Genomic DNA, 24,731 nt, shown 5'->3' on the forward strand with positions numbered 1-24,731 from the left:
CCTGACTTTTTTCTTTTTTTGAAGCATTGCTATAAGAGCATCTTTGTAAGTGTCTATATGAGCTCTAACAGCAGTACTGATGCTGGACACTTTATGAGAAGCAGAAGCCACAGCTGAGGCACAATGGTCAAAGATATGTTCTCTAAACTCCTGCTATTCTGTTTATTCAACCACAGCCTGTTTATAACTGGACTGATATATGATGCTGCACAGGTAGGAGAAAATGTTAATAAGTGTAACATTTACGTGTTCTGTTTTTTTTTCCCCGTATTGCTTTTTATTGCTAAGGTTATTTGACTTTGTTTTCTGTGCTTCTCTCTTTGACTATGATTAATGTTCCTTTCATTTAAAGAAACAGTCCTGGAATAACCAGAGCCTCTATTCTGTCCCTGTGGATTTGGATGTAAGACTTCGAAGACTAGACCTGTCCAATAACTTCATCAGACAGTTGCACACACTTGTTTTGCCATACTTGGAGCAGCTGGACCTGAGTGCCAACCAGCTGGATCTCATCTCTGAGGGGGCTTTTAAAAACCTGGCTCAACTTAAAGAGTTGAATTTATCCAGAAATGCGCTGAACAACAACCTTGACAGTAACAGCAAAGCCCTCCAATCTATCAGTAGACTGCAGAGTCTGGACATATCAGTGAACAGTTTGAATGGTGAGGCAGTGGAGCTATACCTTCGAAACAAATCTTCTCTTGATCAACTTAAGATGACTGGTAATGCTTTAACAAGACTTTCACACAGCTTGTTCAAGGAAAGTAAAGGTTTGAGGGACATTACTATTGAAGATAATACGATATCAGTGATAGAGGAGGGGACATTTGAACCACTGAGCCAACTAGAGATGCTTAACTTAGCAAAAAATAACCTTGTACAAATCTGTGATTTTAAATTACATCATCTTAAGTATTTGAACCTCAGTAGAAATTCACTAGAGTACTTTTTTACACATGAAGATGACCAGTTGTACAGGTTGGAAATTCTTGATTTGAGTTTCAACAAACTTCTGTATTTTCCAATTGTTCCAAAGATGAGCAGTCTGAGGTATCTTCACTTACAGAATAACATGATTGGTACCTTAAATTCAGAAGCTACAATGGTATCAGAGGCCAATTCACTTTATAATGAAATAATAAAGGAGAAAATAGCTAGAAAAAATAACCTACACTCAAACTGGAGGCTGATGCCACTGATTTATATTGACCTCAGTTATAACCATTTCACGTCTTTCCCACTGGAGACATTAAGCCTCCTCTCATCATTAGAAACACTGAATTTCAGTTACAACTGTCTGCAGAACATCGTCTGGAATATTAGAAATCATAGTGATTCAAGTTACAGTCGGCAGATTTTTTTCCCCTCTTTAAAGCACCTTGACCTGCAAAGCAATGGACTACTATATATTTCCCCACTCTTTCTCAATGCACTGACACAAATAGAAGCATTAAATCTACAAGACAATTCACTGCAACTTTGCGCGTCCATGGAGCATTTGAGAAGCTCTCAATCAACACAGCAAATAAGTCTTAATACATCCTGTATTGCCTTTGGGCGGTTAAGGACTCTTAAACACCTAAATCTTAAAGAAAACAAAATAAAAATGCTTAACCCAAACACATTTCAGGGAACCTCCTTGGTTTCCCTCAATCTTGCAAGAAATTCAGATATGGTAATGCATGAGGGCGCACTAGACAGCGTGCAAACCACTATTCAGTCCTTGATTATCAGTGAAATAAACATGACCAGCTCTGATCTGTCTTTACCCTGTATGCCAGTGTTAACTGAGCTGAAGGCAGCAAACAATCGTCTGGATATTATACCCAGCAGTTTAAGCTGCTCTCCCCTCAGAGAAATCGACATAAGAAATAATGTTTTAATGACTTTAAATCATTCTTTGATTCACGCCTTATCTGGAAACCTCGATCGTATATATATTAGTGGAAATCATTTTAACTGCTGTGACAGTAAATGGGTGACAGTCCTGAAGGAATTACAGATTGAAATGCCTGATATGAGTGACACTGAATGCTTTACAAGTATTAGCAACATGGTAATGACAGAGTATTTGAAAAACCCTTTGTTGTATTGTTCGTTACATAAAAAAGCACAGGAAGTTCACTTTGGACAAATGTTCATCATTGTTTTATTTGCATTTGTAATATTAACAGCTTTCATCCTATTTACCAGAAAGCTGTGTTGCACACAAAGATCCTTTATAGTGTGATATATAGAATCACTGGTTTGTCTAGTATATAGCTGTATATACACACGTGGGTGACATAAAGCAAACAAACCAAGCACAGTCAGTGAGGAGCAGGAGAGCAAGCTACAGCAACTCAAGCATAATTCCTGTGAGTTTCATTGTGCATGACCCATTTACAGAAGTAGGACTTAATGGTTGCTTAGGCTTTAAAAACCCTCAGACTTTTAATTAGTAAAAGGCAGCACAGACTTCACCATCTGACACATGAGTCTATTCTTAATTCAAGATTCAAGATAATTCAATATCTTAAAATCAAGAAGGAGCTCCTCAAAAATTCAGTACAATAAGAAACCTACGTGTTACTGTATTTATATGTATACATTTTAAACAAACATAGCTTGTTTGATAGTGTCTATATATAAGATCCATTTTAATATGTATCACTATCTGGATCTGATTGTGTTTTGTAATGTATAATTTATATGGTTCTGACCCTGGGAGATATTGTTGTATTGTGGTAAATGTGGCAAAAGTTTTTCTGTATACAATAAACATGCTATACCAAATAACCTGAATTATGTTGTTCATTGTAGAAAAGTTATTTCTAAACCTATAAATCAAACCACTGAGGTTTGGAAGGAGAGAATTTCTCTTCTGGTGAATTTCTCTTTTTAGATGAGCAATTTAAAATCATAAAACACTGACTGGAGAGACACTGTCTTTCAGTCTCACTTAATAAGTGTGACCAAATTTGTAGCACCTATTCATTAAAACGTGGGTAAAACAAACAAAACCTGAATAAGCTTTTAGATTTCATCCCACACTAATGACCCACAAACAGTGAAGTGAGGAGACTGTCTGGTGAAACATGCCTCATGACATGTTGCAGCATAAAACTGTATCTGAAATGAAACGATATCAAAAATCCTGAAGATTTTATTACAGTCTGAGCAAGTAGCTTTGGGTGCACCAGAGAGAAACTGCAGCTGCAGGATATCCTGTTGAGCAACTCTCTTATTGTCTGTGTGGTTATTGACTCATCTTTCTCTTTTAAACTGATGCAAAATACTATTTTGCAATTATTGTGCTCATTACTAGGTTGTCCAGTGTGTAGATCCAGGACTGTAATGCCAGCATTAGTGTCAAAAACAGCCAGGATGCCTATCAATCTGGCTCTTGAGCAATATAACTGTAGGAAATGTCTTTGTTGCCCCACCCACAACTACACTAGATCAAGTAGCAGCTTGACATGTTGAAGCAAAGAGCACTCGAAGAAAAGAACACTGTGTGTATAGTATTAGGTGTAAAACCATAGGAATGCAAGTAGCAAATTGTATTCATTCTTCTAGTTGGCAGTCAATGGTAGCTGACATTCAGACTTTAGCAGCAGCTTGTTCGTTAGCACACGAGGGCAGGACTGAAGTCTTGCAACAGTGTCAGGCTCCCTGTCTAGAGTAACTCTGTTTCCAGTAAAACCCATCCTTTCAGGATTGCTATCTTTGCCCAGTTAAACCACAGACTATGCAAATCTCTCTATGTCATTTTATCTCATAGCGGCGAATATGTTCTTCAAATGTTGTACATGTCACTGGCATTGCCATTAACGCTGCACACGTCTTGTTTACTATTACATCCTCTCTGTCATCTATTTTATCTTTTCTGCTTAGTATCCAGCTGTTTGTACGGCTCTAATTTTCTGTTTTCACTCCTTCTTATATTTTAAAATAGGCTGACCAGGAATTATACATTTCAGCAACAATCAATGGCAATGGTATAATATAGAAATCCTCCTAACTATATTATTTACAGCATGTTTATTAATATGTTTGGTTTTTTGTCTCTATTTTTTCTCCTTTCTCTCTTGATATTCTTAAGGGACACATGCAACTTCTTTGACTTATTTACTACACACTTGGCTACAGCTTCTGCAAAATATTACAAGAAACCAGAACCCTGCAGCAGGTTGGCATATTTTCTCAAAGCATAACTACTGAGGGGTCAAACAAATCAAAATGATGTTAGTAAAGTTGTTTTTAGTCCACTGTGCTGGAAGGTGAGCGGCGGTAAGGCTGCTGTGAAACCTTTTGAAATGTGGACTACTGTGGCAGAAAAGTGGGAAAAAAGAGCACAGAGACAGATTTAACAAAAACGCGCCACTTCAGCCATTAGTGATCCAACACGGCCGTGCTGTCTGTCGGCGGTCGGTGCCTGGAGAAAGAGCAGGGCGGTTTTTACTGACAACCCTCCTGGAAGGAGAAACCAGCGAGGCCGAGAGGAGGAAGAAAAACACCCACTGCACTGTGGTGGACTCCCCGGGCCTGGAAACGTGAAGCAGCGAGCGGACACCGAGCTCCCGGTACCGGCTGAGGTAGCTAACATTAGCCCGGACAGGCGCAGTCAGAGCCCGGGCTCCGTGTCAACATGAGCTCGCTGGTCCACCGCCAGCCGCACTCGTCCCCAATCACACAGAAAGTGCAGCTAACTTACAAACTGTTTTTGCTGGAAAATGCCCGGAATATACTTGAAGAGGAACTGCGAAGGTTCACCAACAAGGTAAAGTTTAACACTCACACCTTTAGATTTCAGGTTAGTATTGTATTTAAATTAGCTAGCATTAGCTCAGCTCACAGGCCACGTGGTCAAAATATGATAGTTGGCTGAAATAGCTAAATTTAATTGAAATAAATCCAATTTTGTTTAAAATTGGATGTAATTTTGGCGACCAGTCTGTATTTTTCTTATTGATTGATTGAATTCCAGCTAAGTGACAATTATTCAGTCCATAAAATCTGATGAAATAACATTTTAAGAAGCTGTTTCTGAGACCCCAAAAGGATATTTTAAATAGTTGAATTGAATTGATAGTTGAATAAATTTCAAAGTTGCAAACTTTAATGTACGTTTGGCACATTTGCAGGTAAAATATCAAATTTTTGATATTTGATAGCCCTATTTGTATTTTGTAACACAAATCCATTTGCTTTTCTTTTTCTCTAAGGCCCATGAAGAAGTCCAGGGTTTCTTGAATTCCTCTTTTCCCACCACTGTTTTCAGTGATCTTGCTATGGCTTTGGATATGAAATGTCAAGCTGTTCACAAGCTCACGGCTTTATTAAAGGATGTCACCACTGGTATGTCAAGAATTAATCATACAGTTAATTCTTCCATCATTCATACAGTTTTAGCTGCTAAGCTGACATTGCAGATATCCGAGTGTAATACAGTTTACTAATCTTATTGATGTAGTATAAATGCCTTACCCGGCAGCAACATCACACAGGTAGCTGAGTTTGTGATTTTGGAAAAGATTGTCATTGCAACTTCTTTAAACAAAACACTCTTCCTTGCTCGTTTACAGAGCCACAGGTTTGTGTGCAGTCTAGTGTCAGTAACGAAGAGCGGCGATACCAACTGCAGCCACTCAGAGACAAACAAACGCTGATGAGAGATGCTTTCAAGTTTGGGCCGATGTTACAGAACATGCTCATGGCGAGTTCCATAGGCAAAGCGGTCCAGGTGCTTGCAGGCACAATGTCCGTTCAGCAGTTAAAACATTTCCTCATCTCCCCGCCTGCAGTGGCCCAGGAGGATGATGCGATTTGCAGCATGTCATCCAGCTACAACTGTGCAGTTCAGACTAGGAGCTTGTCATGTCATTTAAAGGCTGAAGAAAAAGAACAACCTGTTATTTTTGAGAAGAAACGCCAGCCAGATGATGTGATTCTGGCACCTACCATTATTCAGTGTCCTGAGATTAATGCTTCGAGGCCACTACTACCTCCCATACAGGATATACTCCCAGAGATCAGTAATTCTAAACCCATGAAAATAACACCACTAATTAGCTGGGGATGGGAGGATGATATCCAAGTGCAACACCCAAAACAAACATCCTCTGAGCTGCTGCACTTCCTCAAAGTCAGTGCTAAAAAGATGAGTGCTCTGGAGGTCACGCCCATGGAGTGGAGTCCAAGTAAAGACAGACACACAGGTTCTCCACAGTCATCGTCACCTACAGTCAAAGCAGAAAGCTCTCATTTCAGTCACAATGTGAGAGATGATCTGATCAAGGAACTATCTCAGAAAACACTGTGTGCAGACGGGGAAAATGAAGGCCAAGTCTTCAGAGTAAAGCAAGTGGAACCAAGTGGCTCTGTGATATACACTTATGTGATTGCGACAAAGACTGAATTGTGGGATGTTGTAGACATCGTAACACAGGTAGGACAGGAGGATTCTGGTGATAGACCCTTGGAGGAAAAAGAGGATTGTAGAAACATAACAGCTCAGGTGGGCAATATCCCCTGCACAGAACCAGAAAAAGAGAACAATTCTACTGGCGTAAAAACACCAGCTATCAACAAGATAGCTATTCCTGATTTCCACATCCGGAGGTTTGAAGAGATTGAGGTTGTGGTGTCTCATGTTGTCAGCCCAAGCTACTTCTACATACAGCACACCGACTCCATCACAAAGCTGCAGGGCCTTGTCACAGAGTAAGTTGTTCGGCATAGAGCCTAATCTCTTGTCTGCTTTTTCTCAGCTCCTCTCAACTCTCACTGATTCCCTGATTACATTTACAGGACTTTAAGAGCCGTTTATTCCTTTTGTTCACTGCTCTCTTTGCAGAATTGTTTTTTTTTTTTAAACTTTTATACCAATGCACATGTTTCTGGTTGTAATTATTTTTTTCTCTCATTCGCAGCAGCTGGAAAGCCAGTAGTTCATATGCCTTGCAGAACTGCATTCCAGACATTGGAACCCAAGTAATGGGTTGGTTCCCGATGCAAAAACAATGGTGCAGGGCTCAAGTGACGAAAATATGTGGAGTAAGTAGAGGTGGGTGCAGTTTTGTGTAGTGGAATGGCTTTGCCAATGCATACCTCTAGATGGTAGCAGTGTCACTTTGCTTGCCTTGTAGCCACTTGGGAGATTCGTGCTGTATTTTTTGCCTAACTATTTTCTCTGTGTTTTGGATGTAAGATAATGATGTTGGGTGTGAGTCATCCATCAAGGTGGAGGTGAAGAGGTTGGATTACGGTGACACTGCCATCCTGTCACTGTTGAACACAAAGCAGCTGACCTCAGACATGGCTGCCCTGTCACTTCAAGCTCTCCAGGTCTCACTGGCAAATGTAAGTGATTACCTGCTGATATTGTGAAACTGAGCTGTAAACTAACACCTAAACCTGTCACTGATGAACGTGTTCAGATTTTCAGTGACAGGTGAACAGAATCTTTCTCAAGATTTGCATACATGGAAATGGTTAATATACTGGGCTCTGGTGAGTGTAGACCCAATTATTGGCATTTATCCACACGATTAGTCACAGCCTTATCTATAGCTCGGTGATAAAGGAAATGAGTTATCTCAGGTCATGCTATTTTGTGACTTGTTTCCTTCTCCCCAGGTGACGCCTGTGAACGGAAGTGATTGGTCTGAGGAGGCAATAGGCTGGTTCAAAGCAATGGTAGACAGCAGGACGTTTTATGCCCGACTTTACCCGCAGGGGCCCAAAGTTACAGTTGAGCTGTTCTTGGAAAAGGGAAAGCTTGGCGCTATGAGGTACTTAAGTGTGAATAACATTAATTGTGAATTGCACTGTTAGTATTAACAGACTCGTAAATGGCAAAATCAGATGAAGTCATCAAGATTTATTAACACATCTAATGTTGGTTCTTGCAACAACGTGCCCTTTTATTTTACTGGCAATCATAGTTTCAAGGGTGGGTGTGTTTGTGTGGTTTCGAGGCCAGTAACTGTACAATATGTCAACGGGACAGTTATAATGTTACATCCATTTCAGGAGGGGTCCATCACTGTCATTGCGACTGGCACAAAATGGACATGCAAAACATAAACTGATGAATGTCGGTCTCACAAAAGGAAGTAAGTAACGTTAGTTTGGACATCTATTGTAGATGGCAGTATAACTTGTGTGTTACTATAGTAGTACTCTTCATTGTCATTCACAATCTCGTGTTTTGCTTTTTAGGCACTGCTCAGCTTAAAATGAAAAAACACGACTGACTGGGAGAAATATCTCATCTCATATTATAGTCAAAGTAAGATGTAACTTTTTTTTGTTGAGATGACTTTGTTCCACAGCCCTCTAAGTGTTCTGGTCAAGCTTAAATACAAACTGAAGTCAGCAGACTATCTTAAGCATTAAGACATGTAATTGTTCCTATTTAGAGCTTGAAATTTATCATTTACAATATCTGTGAATATAGTAAGGGTTTTTTAGTAAAGGCGATGTTTTGACAAAGACAGTTTCAATACATTTAAATGTAAATAAAAGAAACTTAGCACACATGTAACAGCTCTTGTGTGTAGTTTTTACCTCTTGTATTAAAGTTTACACAGAAACATTGACAATACAAAGCTCTGTCAACTGAGTATGAGCGTACATTTGATTTCTACAAGTTATTGAAATTCAGGAGTCATTTGTGTTGTGGCATTTTCCATATGTAAGTTCCTAGTTTTAGAGCCCTGCAAATTGAACAGTCAACTTAAAAAGTGTTTTCCTTTCTTACCCCAATAGACATAGCTTTGTTGAAAGCAGGGAAGTGTGTTGTAGTTCCTGATTTTCTTTCCAGCCATTATTACTTATATTATTAGAACCTTGTTGACTTAATATTGAGTTCTTGTTCAAATGCAGATCTATTATATTTCTGTATCTGTATTTCTGTTTTTGTAATAAAGATGTTATCTACAACTACATGCCCCCCCCCCCCCCCCCCCCCATATGTCTTTATGTAATAGTGTAGCAAATCTTCTATAGAGAATGTAAATGAGGTTTAGTTCATTCAAAGACTTATTAGGCCACCCAAACACTCCCACTACATGTCATAGGTGACGCAGAAATGCTCATGGCACAGTGAACTGCTGTGGGTCATCAGATAGTATGTGACAAAAGACTACATTGTGTTTTCACTAGCATCCAGTTACTGTTACTGTAAATTGTTTCTACTGCTGTAGGAAGGAATTTGACCAGAACAAGCTTGAAATTTAATTTGATACTGCACCAAAGAAATGTTATTTCAAATCATCAAATTATCTGAATATATGGATCACAGAGGCACATAAAAAGAGTTTCCATCTATCGTTGTTCACCAGCAGATTTCCTAACATGCTGTATGAGCTCATGCCTCAGCATATAACTGATGTCCACAGCACAACAGTGAGGTGACCTTTAACCTAAATGTAGTTGTCATTGTTTGCATTTAATTAGATATGTAATGCAACAATATTTTTAAATTTTTGTTTCTTACGCAAAACTAATCATTGGTCAAAAGTAGTGTAGGTCAAGATAATTAGTTTTCCTGTAAGAACAGAATCAGATACAAAGCAGTGATTTATGACATTAACTCAGCTAAACTCATTTCAATGTCATGTTTATATTTACAGTCTACTGTCTATATTGGGAACATTGCTTGACGAAGTACTGTTGCATAGCTAATCTACAGTGTTGCAGTACTTGAATTTGTGATGTTATAAAAAATATAACGAACAAATGATGTCTGACAGCAAAATTTATAGTATCCGATCTTTTTATTTACACTCGTGTTCATTTTCCCCTTATATTGGTTTTTGCTCATGTATTTTCTGGGATTAATCTGAGAACCTGTGAGCAACTGTGCTGCCCATGACAGTGGCTCAGGTCAAAAGCTTCCTTCACTTCCCTGCCCTGCCAAGCACAATAAATAATGTGGCAGGCTGAGGTCTTTTGTGTCCACACAGATTCCTTCTTTTGCCCGGGGTAGGCGGAAGTCGAGGCGTTTGATCTGAATTCTAAAGAGTCTTGTTGCAACCCAATAAAGGCTGCTATTGTATGTAAATAGTTTATATAAGAGCATATGACTGCTACGGTGCAGGGCAGCGGCTAGTGGCGGAGGAATGATTAGCATTTTCCAAACGCATGGTGTTCTCAGTCCAGCCTTTTGGCTTGCCAAAAGCAATATTTTAATCAATTTCTTCCTGTTTTGTACACATTTCTGTGTACCACCACAGCTGAAGGTAAAATACATGTTCTATCCTTTCAGTTCTGTTTTCTACTAACATCCAGTGTGCAATGAAGTTAGATTTGATGTGACTGAGGGCTGACGCGCCCCAGTGCCTTGACTCATCAAATACTTGGCATTATGTTATTTATTATTGCCTTGTATTTAAATATATTTAAATGAATCAGTGTGATCACAAGTTTTTTTTAGGCAAATCCAGTCAAGTCTTGCATTTCTTCCAAACAATGAGTTCTGTCAAATGCCTTAAAAAATTCTCATAATGAGATGGATGACTTGCTGGTTCCATGGAGACATTTGCTGGCAGTCTGTCAGTCTGTCTGCAACTGGGCTGTAGGTCAATTTGGGAGTAGTGTTAATACAGGGTGAGCGCGTCACGTGGCTCTGCGAATGTTTCTCAATTGGTTTCGTTCTCTTGCGTCTTGTGACGGTCTATGGTGGTAGGCCATCGCCCTTGCTTTTATACGGCCAGCGGGCTACTTGGCAATTCTTGTCTGTTGTCCCTTACTCTGCCAAATCCAGCTTGATGTTCAGGCCACACCTCAAGATGGTCATCTTTGGACCCGGCACTGCTTACGCCGCTTGCCCTGCCGGCTGAGCCTGGTAAACCTCAGTTAGACTTTTTACTGTGTGTTTTCGGTGACAACAACAGTGATAACACTTAAGTTATTTAAATTCTAAGTAATTTTCTCAGATATGACTTTATGCCAAAAGGTTCATATTTTTTAGCTAATGTGGTTTCTAAGGGACATTTTAAAATTTGTTTTTTAAATAAACCACTTATTTTATATTCTATGTCATTATACATTAATAAATAAATGGTTGCCATCACGTTTGAGATGTAGCATTGTATATAATTATGCAACTTTGAGTATTTTCCTTGTTTTGCAGACCTGGAGTCGAAAATGAACTGGGGCACCTTTTATGCCGTGATTAGCGGCGTAAACAGGCACTCTACAGGCATTGGACGTATTTGGCTCTCAGTCATCTTCATTTTCCGTATCCTAGTCTTGGTGGTTGCTGCTGAGAGTGTTTGGGGGGATGAGAAATCTGGCTTCACCTGCAACACCCAGCAGCCTGGGTGTAATAGCGTTTGTTACGACCAGTTCTTCCCCATCTCGCACATCCGCCTGTGGGCGCTCCAGCTAATCCTGGTCTCCACCCCCGCCCTGCTAGTGGCCATGCATGTGGCCCACCGACGCCATATCGACAAGAAGATCATGAAGCGAACGGGTCGTGGCAGCCCCAAGGAGCTAGAACACATTAAAAACCAGAAGTTCCAGATCACCGGAGCTCTGTGGTGGACATACATGATCAGTGTCATCTTCAGAATCATCCTCGAGGTCGCTTTTCTCTACATCTTCTACCTAATCTATCCTGACTTTAAGATGGTGCGTTTGGTGAAGTGTGACTCATACCCTTGCCCCAACACAGTGGACTGTTTTGTCTCCAGACCAACAGAGAAGACCATATTCACTGTGTTTATGCTGGCAGTGTCCGGTGTGTGTGTGCTGCTCAACCTGGCTGAGGTGGTGTACCTCATAGGCAGGGCCTGCAAACGGTGTTTACGAGGATCCAAAGATGAATCCAAACTACCTTGGATAAGTCAAAGATTGTCTACTTACAGGCAAAATGAAATCAATCAGCTGATAGCAGACCATTCTCTCAAGTCTAAGTTCACTGTGACCAAAAAGAGTCCTGAGAAGGGTGACAGGTGTTCTGCTTTCTGAGACTCTGTCTTTACTTTTTTGTTTGCACTAATCAACATTTATCACACAAAGCTCTGGATTAATGTCACATATATTGTATATTTGATTATTGTCAGCACAGACAGTTAGACCTTTATTTATGTCATTCAGTCAATCCTTTATTGAACTTTGTTAATTTTTTTTTCTTTTCAGTTTTATTGACGCAAGTATTAGTTGTTGTTGGAACTTGTCTAATCTACTTGGAGCCAGTAGTTAAAGTTAAAGGACAACGCCAATGTTTTTGCATGTTTAGCTCGTTTATTACAAACAAAATCGACATCACTGTTGATCGTTTGCCAAAGCTCACCTTCATCTCTCTCTTTACCTACAAAGAATCTTTCATCCATTTCAGTACAGTATAAGAAGCAAGTTGCCAAAATGGGATGATTACTTGAGCTAAACAAACCGTAACAATGAACATCCTGCCTCCATTTGTTGTAGTTGCATATTATTGCGTGACACTGCACTTTAGTGTGTGGATTTGTTTGAAATCCTGCAGGTGTGGTAGGTTTGGTTACTGGTTAGAGAGTTGCTGCCAAACATTTATGAGCTATGACATGGGAAAATACAACTGAGAATGGAGACATTAAGCGTAAAGTAGACGTGAAAAGTTTCACATGAATATTTACATTTTTACATTATGAAGGTTGCTGCTTGGAGAACAGCACTAGTTTTGGATATTATTTTCTCGTCAGCACAAGAATACACCATCCAGCATTGTTTTTCACAGTCATCCATGTGTTTTGGCAGCTTTTCCAAAACATTTTTTGCTTTGACAACAAAAGATGATGGTTAAATTATTTAAGGCATGCTGCATTAAGTGTTAGTGAGTACCGTACTGAAAGGAGATGCCTGGAAAGCACAACACACTACACCACCCACCCCCACCGCCCAACAAAAAAAGGAAAAGAAAAAAGACCGAAAACCTCTGGAAATGCTTAGCAATAGCGCTAAATATAAACAATTTCTAGTAAAGCTCCCAAAAATGTGCAAAAACACAAGTTTGGTCTTTAAAAGAAGAAAACTGTAGGTTGAAATGCTGGATACGAAAGTTTTTTTTTGTTTGTTTGTTTTTTAATTTGCAATAAAAACAATGCTACTATATATTAGTCTAAGTCAAAGTTATTACAAGCTAATGGAGAAAAGATATTTATGAGTAAAATAACTAGGAAGAACTGTAACAATTCTTTATGCCACCAGTAGTATGCTTAGATTATATTGGACTGTTGCAGCCGTGGATTATCTTCCACTATTTACAGGCAGCTGTAACCATTATGTAACTTAGCATACTGCTGTGGAAATATAATGGTAGGTGCTAGAAAACCAATAAAAACATTGTTTGGTTATAGACAGTTGTCATTGGGTATTGTATTGCTAATGTAACAAGGAGAGAAAATATATTAAATACAATTTTCCCTCAAGCACATGTATCTGCTGAGTTAATAACTTTTTTTCTTATTCTGTACTCTGGGTTGTTTAAAGTCCTAAAGTATTTTAAAGCATTCACTTTGATGTGTCAGTAAAGCTTCAAATTGCAAAATTAGAATATTTGATTCATTGTTATTGCTTCCTCACTTCTATGTTGGGTCACTTTTAGAGTATTCCAATTCTCAGTACTGTACATGTTATTGGATTTGTATACCTTTATATTCAGTTGTAAATACGGCATACGGCCTTGAGTTATTTTCCACTTGGCTCTGATAAATGTTTGAGGGTTGACATATGTTTTAACAGACCTGTTACTGTCTGACAGCTGCACCTGCTTTCCTTAGTAATACCCTTCAGAGCATATAATCAATATCTCTCCAGTCCTAAACATGCAATGTCCCTGTTTTTCCCTGCTGGTATTCTATGAAATTAACCCATTTCTATATACTGCAATGCATAAGAAAGCCTTTGGTAAATGTATATCTATTATCCAGGTAAACACTCCCTAGAAAACATAGAATGGGTTGAAACTATATAGTGTGTGTACATTATGTAGTATATGGAAATAAACTGCCTGATAATTTGACAGATGTACTGGCAAACATACATGTTTCTTTCAGTGGGCTTCTTTCAGACGGGTTTTACTTAGTTGTTGAAATAGAGTTTGTCAAGGGACAGTGTTTTCAATTGGTACTTTTCTCATTAATGACTATAACCGAACCTTTTCACTGACTTCCTTCCTTTCTATCTGTGTGATTGGTAACTTGAGGATGCAAATGACCCCCTGGCCCCACCACCCCGTCCCATGATAGGAGAGACCCTTGTGCTATGTTTAGATCTGAGGAGCACTGGCGGCCAGACTTCTCACACGTTACCATTGGCCAGCTGCCCTGTCACTCACTGTAACAAGCAAGTAGAGAGGCTTTAATAGTTTACATTAGACAGTGTGCCCAGTGCCAAATTTAACCATGGGAGTAAGGGAGATTTGAGGGGGCGGCAGGCCAACAGGGTTGAGACTGTGTCCAGCAGGTTATGTGTGATTGTATGTGTTGTGGTCAGTGGAAGACCCCAGGGCCTGGATCCTGATTTCTGCTTGAGCTGTATTTGAAGACAGAAGACTGACTCAGTGAGATTGTCAGTGTGGAACAGAAGCGGCGGCTAGGAGAGAGCTACTTTCCTGTCCATTCAAGGGCATTTCTGGGGGCCCAAAGACCAGCTTTGCTGAGGCCTGTCCGTGAAGCAGGGTGGACTCATGGATCCTCAAAGAAGTTCAGGGCTTCACCACACGGGATATATAAGCTGACAAGGTGGGTTCATCCAGCAAATGTTACTTCCTGAGTGATCCTTTGTGGACTGAAGTAAGTTTAGTAGTAGTATTTTAGTAGTCAAAGTAGAACTGAACCTAAGATGACTTACTTTGGACATGGTATGGAAAAAGGCTGTAGTTTGCTTACAAGCTGTGTGGGAATATGATAGAGTTTGTTGCTTTCACACTTGGAAAAACAACTACTCTACTCATTACTTTTGTTATGCAGGATTACATCTGAGGTTGAATACTGGAAGGGTATCTTTGCTGAAAATTACAACCCAGTCTAGAGTTAAAACAGTAGATTTATTAGCTGCGACTGCCTAAACATTAATTCAATTGCCACACTCCAGCACTTATCAGGAATTAATTCTCCGTCACAGCAGTATACGCTGAATTTGCTGTCCTGTTATTGTACAGTACATCCATCAGAGGTAGAATATATTTATAACAATGTGTTATGAGAGATGACAGTAGCAACATTACTCAAGTGTTCCTAATGCATACCTCCACCACATACAGCCAGTGTTTGATTTCACCTCGTGTGAATCATGTCGCAGTAGCTCGAGTCATAAAGATGAGAAGCTAGAGAATCATGACTGGAACCTGCCTTCCCTCCTGTCCACACCTGCCAAATATATACCCTTCTAAAGTAAATATAATCCTCTCTGCATCTAAGTTAAAAAGGCCACTACCTGCTCAGCAGCACAATCCCCCAGTTGTACACTTGGCTGTCAGCTTGGCTCCGTACAGACTCATTTGATCTGGGCTCTGGGTAAGACATGTTAAAGAAAAAAAAAAACTGTAAACTTATGTGGAGCTATTTAGAATGTATTTACTGTATAGACCTGTCTATACATTAGTCTGTATATGTCAAATGAAGTGACAGCTTTTGTGTTTCAAATCTTTCAAAGCATCAATATTCGCTGAGCTCTGAGATCTGAGCACACACAGCAATGGGGGACTGGAACCTGCTGGGAAAGCTTCTAGAAAAAGCCCAGGAGCACTCCACGGTGGTGGGAAAAGTGTGGCTCACGGTCCTGTTCATCTTCCGCATCCTGATCCTGAGTGCAGCGACAGAGAAGGTGTGGGGCGATGAGCAGTCAGGCTTCACCTGTGACACCAAGCAGCCTGGTTGTGAGAACGTGTGCTATGATATCACCTTTCCCATCTCCCACGTGCGCTTTTGGGTGCTGCAGATCATCTTTGTGTCCACTCCTACTCTCATTTACCTGGGACACATCCTCCATCTGGTGCGGATGGAGGACAAGCAGAAAGATAAGGAAAAGCAAAGGGAACACGCACAACATTCAGACAAGCATGGCGTCATTGCGGATATTAAACACAAAAAAGTTCTGGTGAGGGATGAAAAGGGTAGAGTGCGCCTCCAGGGGGAGCTCCTGCGCACATATGTCTTCAATGTGATCTTCAAAACCCTGTTTGAGGTGGGCTTCATTGTTGCTCAATACCTCTTGTATGGCTTTGAACTGAAGCCTATGTACACATGTGACAGACCGCCCTGTCCCAATGTGGTAAACTGCTACATATCCCGTCCCACAGAGAAAACTATCTTCATCCTCTTCATGCTGGGAGTGGCCAGCGTGTCTCTGTTCCTCAACCTCATAGAGATCTACCATCTGGGCTTCACCAAGTGTCGGCAGGGCATCACCTTCAGTAGACATGATCAGTCTCTAGAGAGTATCTCTAAGGAGCCAAATGAGGTGGCTGTTCCCAGTTACGATGACTACTTCAGTGGGCACCACCAGGTCCAGCCTACCTATCCACCTGTACCTAACTACAACCTTTCCCCTCTTTCTGAAGACACAGACTCATCCTTCCACCCCTACCACAACAAGGCAGCCTACAAACAGAATAAGGACAACTTGGCGGTGGAAAGGAGCAGCACCAAACCAGAGGAATGTGACCTGAAAGCAAAGAAAGGAGCAGGATCAGCCCCTGGGTCACCTACACAGGCCAGGCCTGGCCGCAGCGCCAAACATAGCAACAGCAAGACTAGAATAGACGATCTGAAGATATGAGGAGGTTTATGTTTCTCTGAGGGGGTCTTAAATTGCTGTGAGGGTATCGTATGTTGTTTGGACACATTCATACATGCCAAACTGACTCCCCTCTTTAAAATGGCATAGGTTTGACTCATTCCAGCTCGGAGGGCAGTTACTTTTACAGGGCACAGGACCTGCAGTTGTACTGTACTGTGTAAGACTGATATAGTTCTGCTGTCCTACAATTACTTTACCAGGTACTGCTTCTGTTACATAACTGGATTTCACATTAGAGTGTCAAATTAATGGTTCACGGTGTACCATTTGGGGCAACAGAATATTTTCACTCGGTGTTGATTAGTCTTGTAGTGTTTTATGAACTGAACTAATATGGTATGAATATTTCCATTACTCACTATCATCAGTGATAACAAAATTAAATCAGCAAAAAAAAACAACTATCTGTTCTGCTCAGGTTTTTTTTTATTGAGCTTATTTTTTCCAAGTGTGATCTGAAATTGAGAAACAAACAAACAAAAAAAAAACATCACGTGTAAATTTGCCCAAACCTTGGGGACAGAATCCAAGACAGATAATTGTTCGGCATCAGCCTGATCATATTTGAAGAAATCAGATAGTGCAAATAGTTAAATTTAACTTCCTCTAACTGTTTTCAGGTTAGCCATCTAACATAGCTCACTTGCTTAGACTTGAAGTGTAAAGTTGTGCAATTCCTGACAACACTTTGGACACTGGAATAGCTGTAACTAATTCCAGGACGCGCCTCAAAAGAAACTGCACTGGTCTCAGGAGTTCTCATATTTTCACCATCTTTTTTTTTTTATTGCGACAGCCAGTAAGTACATAATTATAAGCACATTGTTTTGCTTTTCGTTGTTTATAAAACTGTTTGTGTCATTTGTTTTCTGTAAAGCACTTGGTGACAACCATATTTGTAAATTTACTTGAAATAAACCTGTCTTAAATTTGCAAAGCAGTGCAGTCTTTATCAGTAGAAAAACAGGAACCACTTCTCTGGAACACATGTCAAAACTGTTATTTTATATTCCTGAAACAAATAAATTAAAATCATTGCAGCAGTAGAAATGATAATATTGGAAGCATTTAGTATTGATGCACAGTAGCTACAATAAAGCTCTCTGACCATAATTTCTAGATAAAAATTCAAATGAACTGAAATGAGAGTCTGGCAGGTGTCGCTTGAATCATTGGTATATATATATATATACACACACACACACACACACAAAAACATTTCAACCTGTTAGAAACTGACGTGCCCGAGCGGGAATAAACATGTCATGGGTACAGTCTTTGCTGTCTGCATATTCCACACAGGCACATCTCATATTCTTCTCTGCCAAAAAAGCACTGCACAAAGGCACCCCTGGTATGGATGCCTCGAAATTAATCACATAGCGTGTTGATGACAAGGATGCTGTCTCATAGGTTTGGACTGGTGCGTTTATAATTTCCTGTCAGTGCATGGTGTGCCAAGGGAAGAGCAAATGTATTTTTTTACTTAAATAAACAAAGAGTTCAGTTTCTTTCAGCTGCATGTGTTGAGATGTGACGGAGTGTAGTCTGGATGATCTTTTACCTTAGTGTAGCGCCAAGCACAATATGGTTCAGATCTCCAATATGACAACTGAGAAAATAAATATTAGCATAACTTGACAAAACAGCCAGGAGCATTATTTGGAACTTCTATCTCCATAAATAAATAAGCAGATATATAAGCAATAACCAGAAATGCTTTTACATCTACTTTTACAAGTGAAAATATAAGCCATGGCTTTTTAGGTTTATAGAACATACATCATGTTAAAATACAATGAAATGATAATCTGTAAGAAAGGGATTATATTCTATGTGTTTTTGAAATGTTGACATGACTAGATGAGTATCAATGGCTATCCAGCCCTTTGAAATGAAATCCTTCTAGTCTAAGTCCAACATTTCAAGTTGTGGTTGCATCAGAGGGTCAAGCCACTATAGAAGACATATAGTATAGCAAGTTTTTTTTGACATACAGAGTATATTTCATTAAATTATATGTAGCTTCAACACTCCAAACTGATACAGGAGGATAAATGTCAGACTACCATACCATGCAGAGCCTTGTAACCTAAAGCAGATTTCAAGTTTGATTGAATTACACAATAAAAAAAACTGGGATCTGCTGTTTTTATACACAACTGCCATGACTCTGATCAATGGTAGCTTTTGTATTGTGTCTCTTTGTAAGTGAAATTACCAGGAGCATGATCGTCTCTGACACTCCAGTCTCCAGTCTACAAAAATCCATAGCCCATGTTCTTTGTGTAAACCGTTTACTGAAAAACTGGAAAATGAAACAGAGTCTATGAAACATCCACAGTGAATGAAGCCCACTCAAGGTGTTCTCTCCTGGCTCCACATCTTTAGCTAAATTAAACACCAAGCAGCCATTATTGGTCCAATATGCATTCTGTAATGAAACTGTAGTGCTGCTTATTGTTAGGTAATTGTGAATTAGCCTATGTACATTTACTGGGGAAGGTGGAAATTTGCTACAAGGTTGTTTGAATTTCCAAAAACAGTACATGGCTATAAAAAGTGCTCTGTGGCCATAATCCTTCCTCTTACTTTTGAGTTAAATTACAAACTGTCAAACTAAAAAAGATAAATGCAACAGCACTACTGTAGAGCACAGTTAAGATGCAGCACAACACAAATGAAACCAAGGGAAAATAATAAATGCAAGCAATGTGTTTATTATCTATGGACAAATAGAACATAGATTTTATTGTTCTATTAAAAAAAACATGAAATTTGAAAACAAGCAGACAGACAGACAGACAGACAGACAGACAGACAGACAGACAGACAGACAGACAGATAGATAGATAGATAGATAGATAGATAGATAGATAGATAGATAGATAGATAGATAGATAGATAGATAGATAGATAGATAGATAGAATTAAATATGTATGGTCAAAATGGATACTCTCTAGCAGTAGCTATTAAAAAACATTCAATATGCTTGGGGTAAATAATCCAGCAACTCTGGTAATTATCTTCTCAAAGGCACCTGAGCAGAGTTTCATGGGAAATAACAGCACAGACTAACACAATAAAGCACTGCTTTGGTTGTGTCTAATGGTGGATATAATTTTATGTGTCCAGATGAGTTATTCTATTACTTCATTCTGCTTGTTCTCCCTGGTGTGATGCTTCATGTTATTTTCCACCAGCTTGATGCACAGTACTCTACTGCCCTCTCCCTTTACTTTCACTTTAACACTGAAATGCTACTTGTCTCAGGGTTGAACATAATGCTCGCCATCTGCTGGGATAGGAAATAGGAAATCCAAGTCACAGACACCTAACAGATTGTAGTGCTGTTCTTATTTGAATTTTTGACTGACTGGGTAAAAAAAATCATAAAATAGTGAACAAATATTTAGATATAAGCCTACTGTACTGTTCAGTTAGGAGATGTGTATACAAGGAGTCATTGTGGACAGCGCTTGATGAAAATCATCAAGAAGTGCTACTGTGTTGTTTATTTAATCCCTGACTTAAGTGTTCAGCATTCCCTGTCTGTTTTCCTTCACACTGACACTGTGCGCCCGACCTGCTAATGTGTGATAAAAGACAACGAGCCAAAAGCAAAACCTGCCCTTGCACTAACTTTGTGTTGCTTATGAAATATCAGCCAAAAGGCAAATGGTGCTTCTGATGTTTGCTAACTGAATCAGTTTGATTGCTTGCAGGCCTGTCACCTCATCATCATCAGCCTCGTTAAACTCAACACAGACTCCGCAGCTCCAACACCAAACTCTGCAGAATTCAGTGTGGGAGTGCTGCTGAAAAGAACATCAACCAGCACAGAAGGAAACGGACAGAAATCAGCTGCTGACATGGTTTCTGATGCAGAAAACATCATTAAGGCCTGGCATCTGTCAGTTCTTGTCTTGCCTTTGATATTGTGCTGTCTGTGGGAACAGGGTGACTGTTTGCTGCCACCATGTGACAGCTGAGATTCTGTGCAGAAGTCAATAAGGTATCTCATGGGCTGTCTTCTCAGCAGACTTGGTAGATTCGTTTCACTATAATCTCTGTGATGCCTAGGGAAAAGGGCAGTTTTACCAAGAGAACTTTTTTCTGTGCACACAATATCAAATATTCATCAGTATGAAAATGCCTTTCTCTGCATTCTTAAGAAAGAATGAATTTGGTAATCGATTTTAATAGGTCCCTCTATAGCATTTTGTTATTGCATGCCAGGCTTGTTAATGTGATCACAGTAGGATTTGCTTCTGGCAAAAACACCATAACAAGTCTTTCTATCTACAACAAAGGAAACCACAGTGTTTCCCTCATAAAGACATAGTTTATTTTCAATGGAAGCTCTGAATTTGGCTCAGAACAAAAAAAACTGAAGCTGACATTCCTTAAAAAAAGTCCCAAAATAAATAAATGCACATACCCCACACCCACAAGTGCATTAGTGTGCATGTATTTTGGTTTGGTAGGGTTTAACATTCTAGTCAAAGCCATGGCCTCTTGTGTGATACCACTTGTTTACCACATGCACAAAACTTTATAATTTAAAAAAAAAAAAAAAATCAACCTAGATTTCATCATAGGATAATCTCAAACATAAAAGATTTCATTACTCCACGGACATATTTCACATAATGTGATGAGCTAAATAGAATTTATATAAGCCAGTTTTACTTCATATAAAATGTTACAAAATTATCAAAAAATAAATAAAAATCTCAGGTTATATTTAAACCTGTTGTTTTGGTGAAGCAAAAAATAGAAAATAAAAATAGGTGAAACAATTTTACAACTTTATTGGAGTCAACACTCATTTGAACCATATTGACTTCACTGTACATCTTCTACTCATCAAACATCTTCAAAGCATTCCTTTAAAGTTTGATCTTACAATAATTTGCCGATTCAGTGTTTCAAAGAATCAGTTCACTAGAGTACAAACACACATTTAAACAGAAAAAAAACACTTTGTTTACAACGCCAAACAGATGAATCTGGTTATGTTAAGGACAAGACATCACAAACATATTTTTTTCCAAAATACAGAAGGGAAGTTCAGCACATCATGTGTGTATATTATAGTTTGGGGTCATCTTTGAATGTATGCGAATAAGAACTTGAAACTGAGGACATAATGATCAATTCAGAAGTACAAACTCTCAAAAAGGATGAAGATGCATTTTTGAATCAAATCCTTCATACATACACATTACAGATACAGTGTGTGTCCACACATGCACTGTCCATAACCCAAGATGTTTCCTACACTTAAAATTCGTTACTGTGAAAGGCCTTGCAGCACTAATGTTAGCTTATAACAAAGCCTCCTAAAAAGCAGGGGTTGTCCTCTGTCAACAAAAGTAACATTTTCAGAGAACAAAAGTCAGAAAGCGGGCCTGCTGAGGCTGGTGAAAAAAGAAAAACACACCCAGCAGCCTCCACTCCCCCATACCAGGGAAACTATAGTTTCCTATGCTCAAACCAGATCCATTAACTGTCTGGTTGGTAGATGATGCCCTGTTCATTGCTGGAGCCCGTGGTGAGGGGGCCTGTGGATCCATGCCCACGCCTGTCCGTCTTTTTCGGTCTTGGGAGCTGATAAGGACGTGCCTTAATCGTGTTTGCCCTTCCCTTTAGGCGTGCCTTCGTTCCAGGCCACATAAACAAACAGAGCCAAAACCACATGCACAGTGAGCACTGCAACAATGGCGGCATAGAAGTAGCTGTCAGAGCTTGACATCTTCATGGAACCTGGGAAAAGGTGGAGAACACGTCAAGTAGCTGCAGTACAGTGCCAAGATCCCTTTTCATATGAAAATCAGGGAGGCTAAAACTGTCATTGGCTTACATTTAAAACTTCACTTTATAATGGGTACAGAGCAGGTGATATGATTGTTTTGAGAGCAGAGTTTTTGCAGGCTAATCTGTTAATACCTCTGGTTGTTTTAGGTCAATGTAGGCAATTTTATTTACCAATGGGCAGGACTGCTTAAACTTCAGACTTGGATTTCCATGATACTAATATCATTGTATTCAGTCAGTAACGGTCTTGCTGACTTCATGTTTGTTGCATCAACAGATGAAAGGAGGAACCCACTAAACCTGTCTGCATGACCGGGGCATGACTCTGATAAATGGTCTTTCTTACTGGCACATACGCTTATTATCGATTTATTGATTTCGGGACATTTAACGCCTGTGTTTTACACAGACAGTTCTGCAATTTAATCTGTTTAATTTAATCTGTTAGTCTACAATGAAAACGATTTCTATTCGCATTTTGTAATCCCGCAATAGCTGCGTCTTATCAGGGCTGACAGCGAAGAGGTTAGTGGGACCAGAGACCAGACCGGATGAAAGTGAATGAAGGGAGCCATTTGTGCCCGCGTCCTCCTTTCATCTGCATTAGCGACACAAAGCAGGCGCTGTCCAGCAAACACAAGCCACAGTGTCACCAGCTTTACCCTCAAAGATGTACGCCTTTGACGCGAAGTACAGCCCGATGGGCAGCGTGACCATCAGGATGGTGAAGAACAGCAGCGTCTTCAGGGCTGAAATCATGGAGCTCTCATTTCTGCAACACAGCACAGGTTCATGTGGTAAACAAGACAGAGGCCTTACTGTGAACCACCGAGGGGGACTCTGTTAGTGGCTACTTTGCTAATGCTAAAGCGACATTTCATCATTTTCTTACCCTCTAAAATACGGCGGCGGTCCGGCTGCGGTATCTGAAGATGCACTGACGGATCCGTCCATTGCAGGACAGACAAGAGGCGAGGTCACGATAAAAATAAAAATAAAAACTATTTAGCGTTGTCCCCTGTCTGTTTTACCTTCTCAATATGAATCCCCTCTTCCGCATGGAGTCACGCGACCGTCACATGACGAGGTTGAGTTCTCGCGAGGCTAGAAATGTCACAAAACGAATATTTTCACGGATGTATTATGTTCTCCTTTATACATGTATGGGTGTTTAACATTCAATTAGCTCTGGGTTTATGACAGTAAAGAACTGGACAAATGAAAAACTGACTCTGCTATAAGTGGCCTGCTGCCTGTAATTCCTAAGTTTCTAACCAGTGGTGCAAGAAGGGCTCAGGTCCTGTAACAATATGCTACAAAAATGTAAAAAATGCACTACTATCTGTCATATATTTAAACTTTAAGAACAGATTTATTTTTATTGCCATCCTCCAAAAGCCCCAACACTGTAACTCCAAAACTTAAACTTTTCTCATGTTGACAATAATCAGCTTTGGGACAATTCATTTTTCAGATAGGTCTGTATAGGTCTATATAGTCCAACTGTGTTTATTAAAAACTATGAGATTTCTTTAAGCCATAAGTTAACAATTACTCCTTGAGTTAATGTGAAAAAAAATCACTACATTTGAAGCTGTGTACTTTTATTGAACATTGGTGTGTTTTTTCAGGATCTCATGAAATGTTTCACTCAGGTTCAAGTGTCTTCTTTACCATAGGCAGTAGGTGGAGCTAGAGGTGGTAACTTATAAGAGAAAGAGTGGGAAGGTGTCAAACATTTAAAACTTTATAGCTAATCAGGATTTTAAAAGGAAGTTAAAGAAGTCTCTATGTGCAAACATAAAAAAAAAAAAAACATCATAGGCCTACATGCTCGATGGTAAATGACAGTCTTGTGACACTTACATTGCCTAAACCTGCTAGTCACAAAGTTGAAATCTGTACTCGAAGTTAATGGACTCTTTGTGTGCAAACACAGCCCTTGACATAAGGCCGTACATTCTTGATGGGAACTGGCAACATGTTGACCCTTACTGTGTCCACTTGTTAGTCACAAGGTTGGAGATTTCAGTAAATGAATGTTCTGTACAAACACAGCTCTGAGATGAGGCTATACATGACTGATCATAAATGATTCTTTCTTGACATTTTTAATTGGTAGTGAGTTTTCATTTAG

The 24,731-nt window shown here is 39.6% G+C and overlaps 5 protein-coding genes across 6 annotated transcripts; 4 read left to right on the forward strand and 1 right to left on the reverse strand.

Moving 5' to 3' along the window:
* Positions 1-14: 14 nt before the first annotated feature.
* LOC113144431 (transforming growth factor beta activator LRRC32-like) lies at positions 15-2,784 on the forward strand. Its single transcript, XM_026330494.2, has 2 exons — positions 15-213; positions 353-2,784. Exons 1-2 carry the CDS (start codon positions 124-126, stop codon positions 2,228-2,230), a joined length of 1,968 nt encoding a protein of 655 aa, XP_026186279.1. The 5' UTR covers positions 15-123; the 3' UTR covers positions 2,231-2,784.
* Positions 2,785-4,630: 1,846 nt separating this feature from the next.
* On the forward strand, positions 4,631-8,221 carry LOC113144782 (uncharacterized). The gene is made up of 7 exons (XM_026331007.1): positions 4,631-4,762; positions 5,208-5,340; positions 5,568-6,705; positions 6,915-7,048; positions 7,193-7,344; positions 7,621-7,775; positions 8,206-8,221. Exons 1-7 carry the CDS (start codon positions 4,631-4,633, stop codon positions 8,219-8,221), a joined length of 1,860 nt encoding a protein of 619 aa, XP_026186792.1.
* A 1,943-nt stretch (positions 8,222-10,164) lies between these two features.
* Positions 10,165-12,859, forward strand: LOC113144348 (gap junction beta-1 protein-like). 2 transcript variants are annotated; one of them, XM_026330342.1, is made up of 2 exons: positions 10,165-10,229; positions 11,123-12,859. In XM_026330342.1, the coding sequence occupies exon 2, from the start codon at positions 11,137-11,139 to the stop codon at positions 11,959-11,961; it is 825 nt and encodes a 274-aa protein (XP_026186127.1). In that variant the 5' UTR covers positions 10,165-10,229; positions 11,123-11,136; the 3' UTR covers positions 11,962-12,859. The 2 variants fall into 2 exon arrangements, with proteins under 2 accessions (XP_026186127.1, XP_026186126.1); XM_026330341.1 differs by lacking the exon at positions 10,165-10,229 and adding an exon at positions 10,710-10,834.
* Positions 12,860-14,373: 1,514 nt separating this feature from the next.
* LOC113144849 (gap junction alpha-3 protein-like) lies at positions 14,374-17,298 on the forward strand. Its single transcript, XM_026331104.1, has 2 exons — positions 14,374-14,714; positions 15,628-17,298. The coding sequence occupies exon 2, from the start codon at positions 15,670-15,672 to the stop codon at positions 16,750-16,752; it is 1,083 nt and encodes a 360-aa protein (XP_026186889.1). The 5' UTR covers positions 14,374-14,714; positions 15,628-15,669; the 3' UTR covers positions 16,753-17,298.
* A 4,260-nt stretch (positions 17,299-21,558) lies between these two features.
* Positions 21,559-23,661, reverse strand: vma21 (vacuolar ATPase assembly factor VMA21). Its single transcript, XM_026329621.1, has 3 exons — positions 23,487-23,661; positions 23,257-23,366; positions 21,559-22,543 (listed from the first exon to the last, which is right to left on the reverse strand). Exons 1-3 carry the CDS (start codon positions 23,546-23,548, stop codon positions 22,404-22,406), a joined length of 312 nt encoding a protein of 103 aa, XP_026185406.1. The 5' UTR covers positions 23,549-23,661; the 3' UTR covers positions 21,559-22,403.
* Between the last annotated feature and the right edge of the window lie 1,070 nt (positions 23,662-24,731).

Source organism: Mastacembelus armatus, chromosome 10 (genome assembly GCF_900324485.2).
Source record: "Mastacembelus armatus chromosome 10, fMasArm1.2, whole genome shotgun sequence".
NCBI classification, from domain to species: Eukaryota; Metazoa; Chordata; class Actinopteri; order Synbranchiformes; family Mastacembelidae; genus Mastacembelus; species Mastacembelus armatus.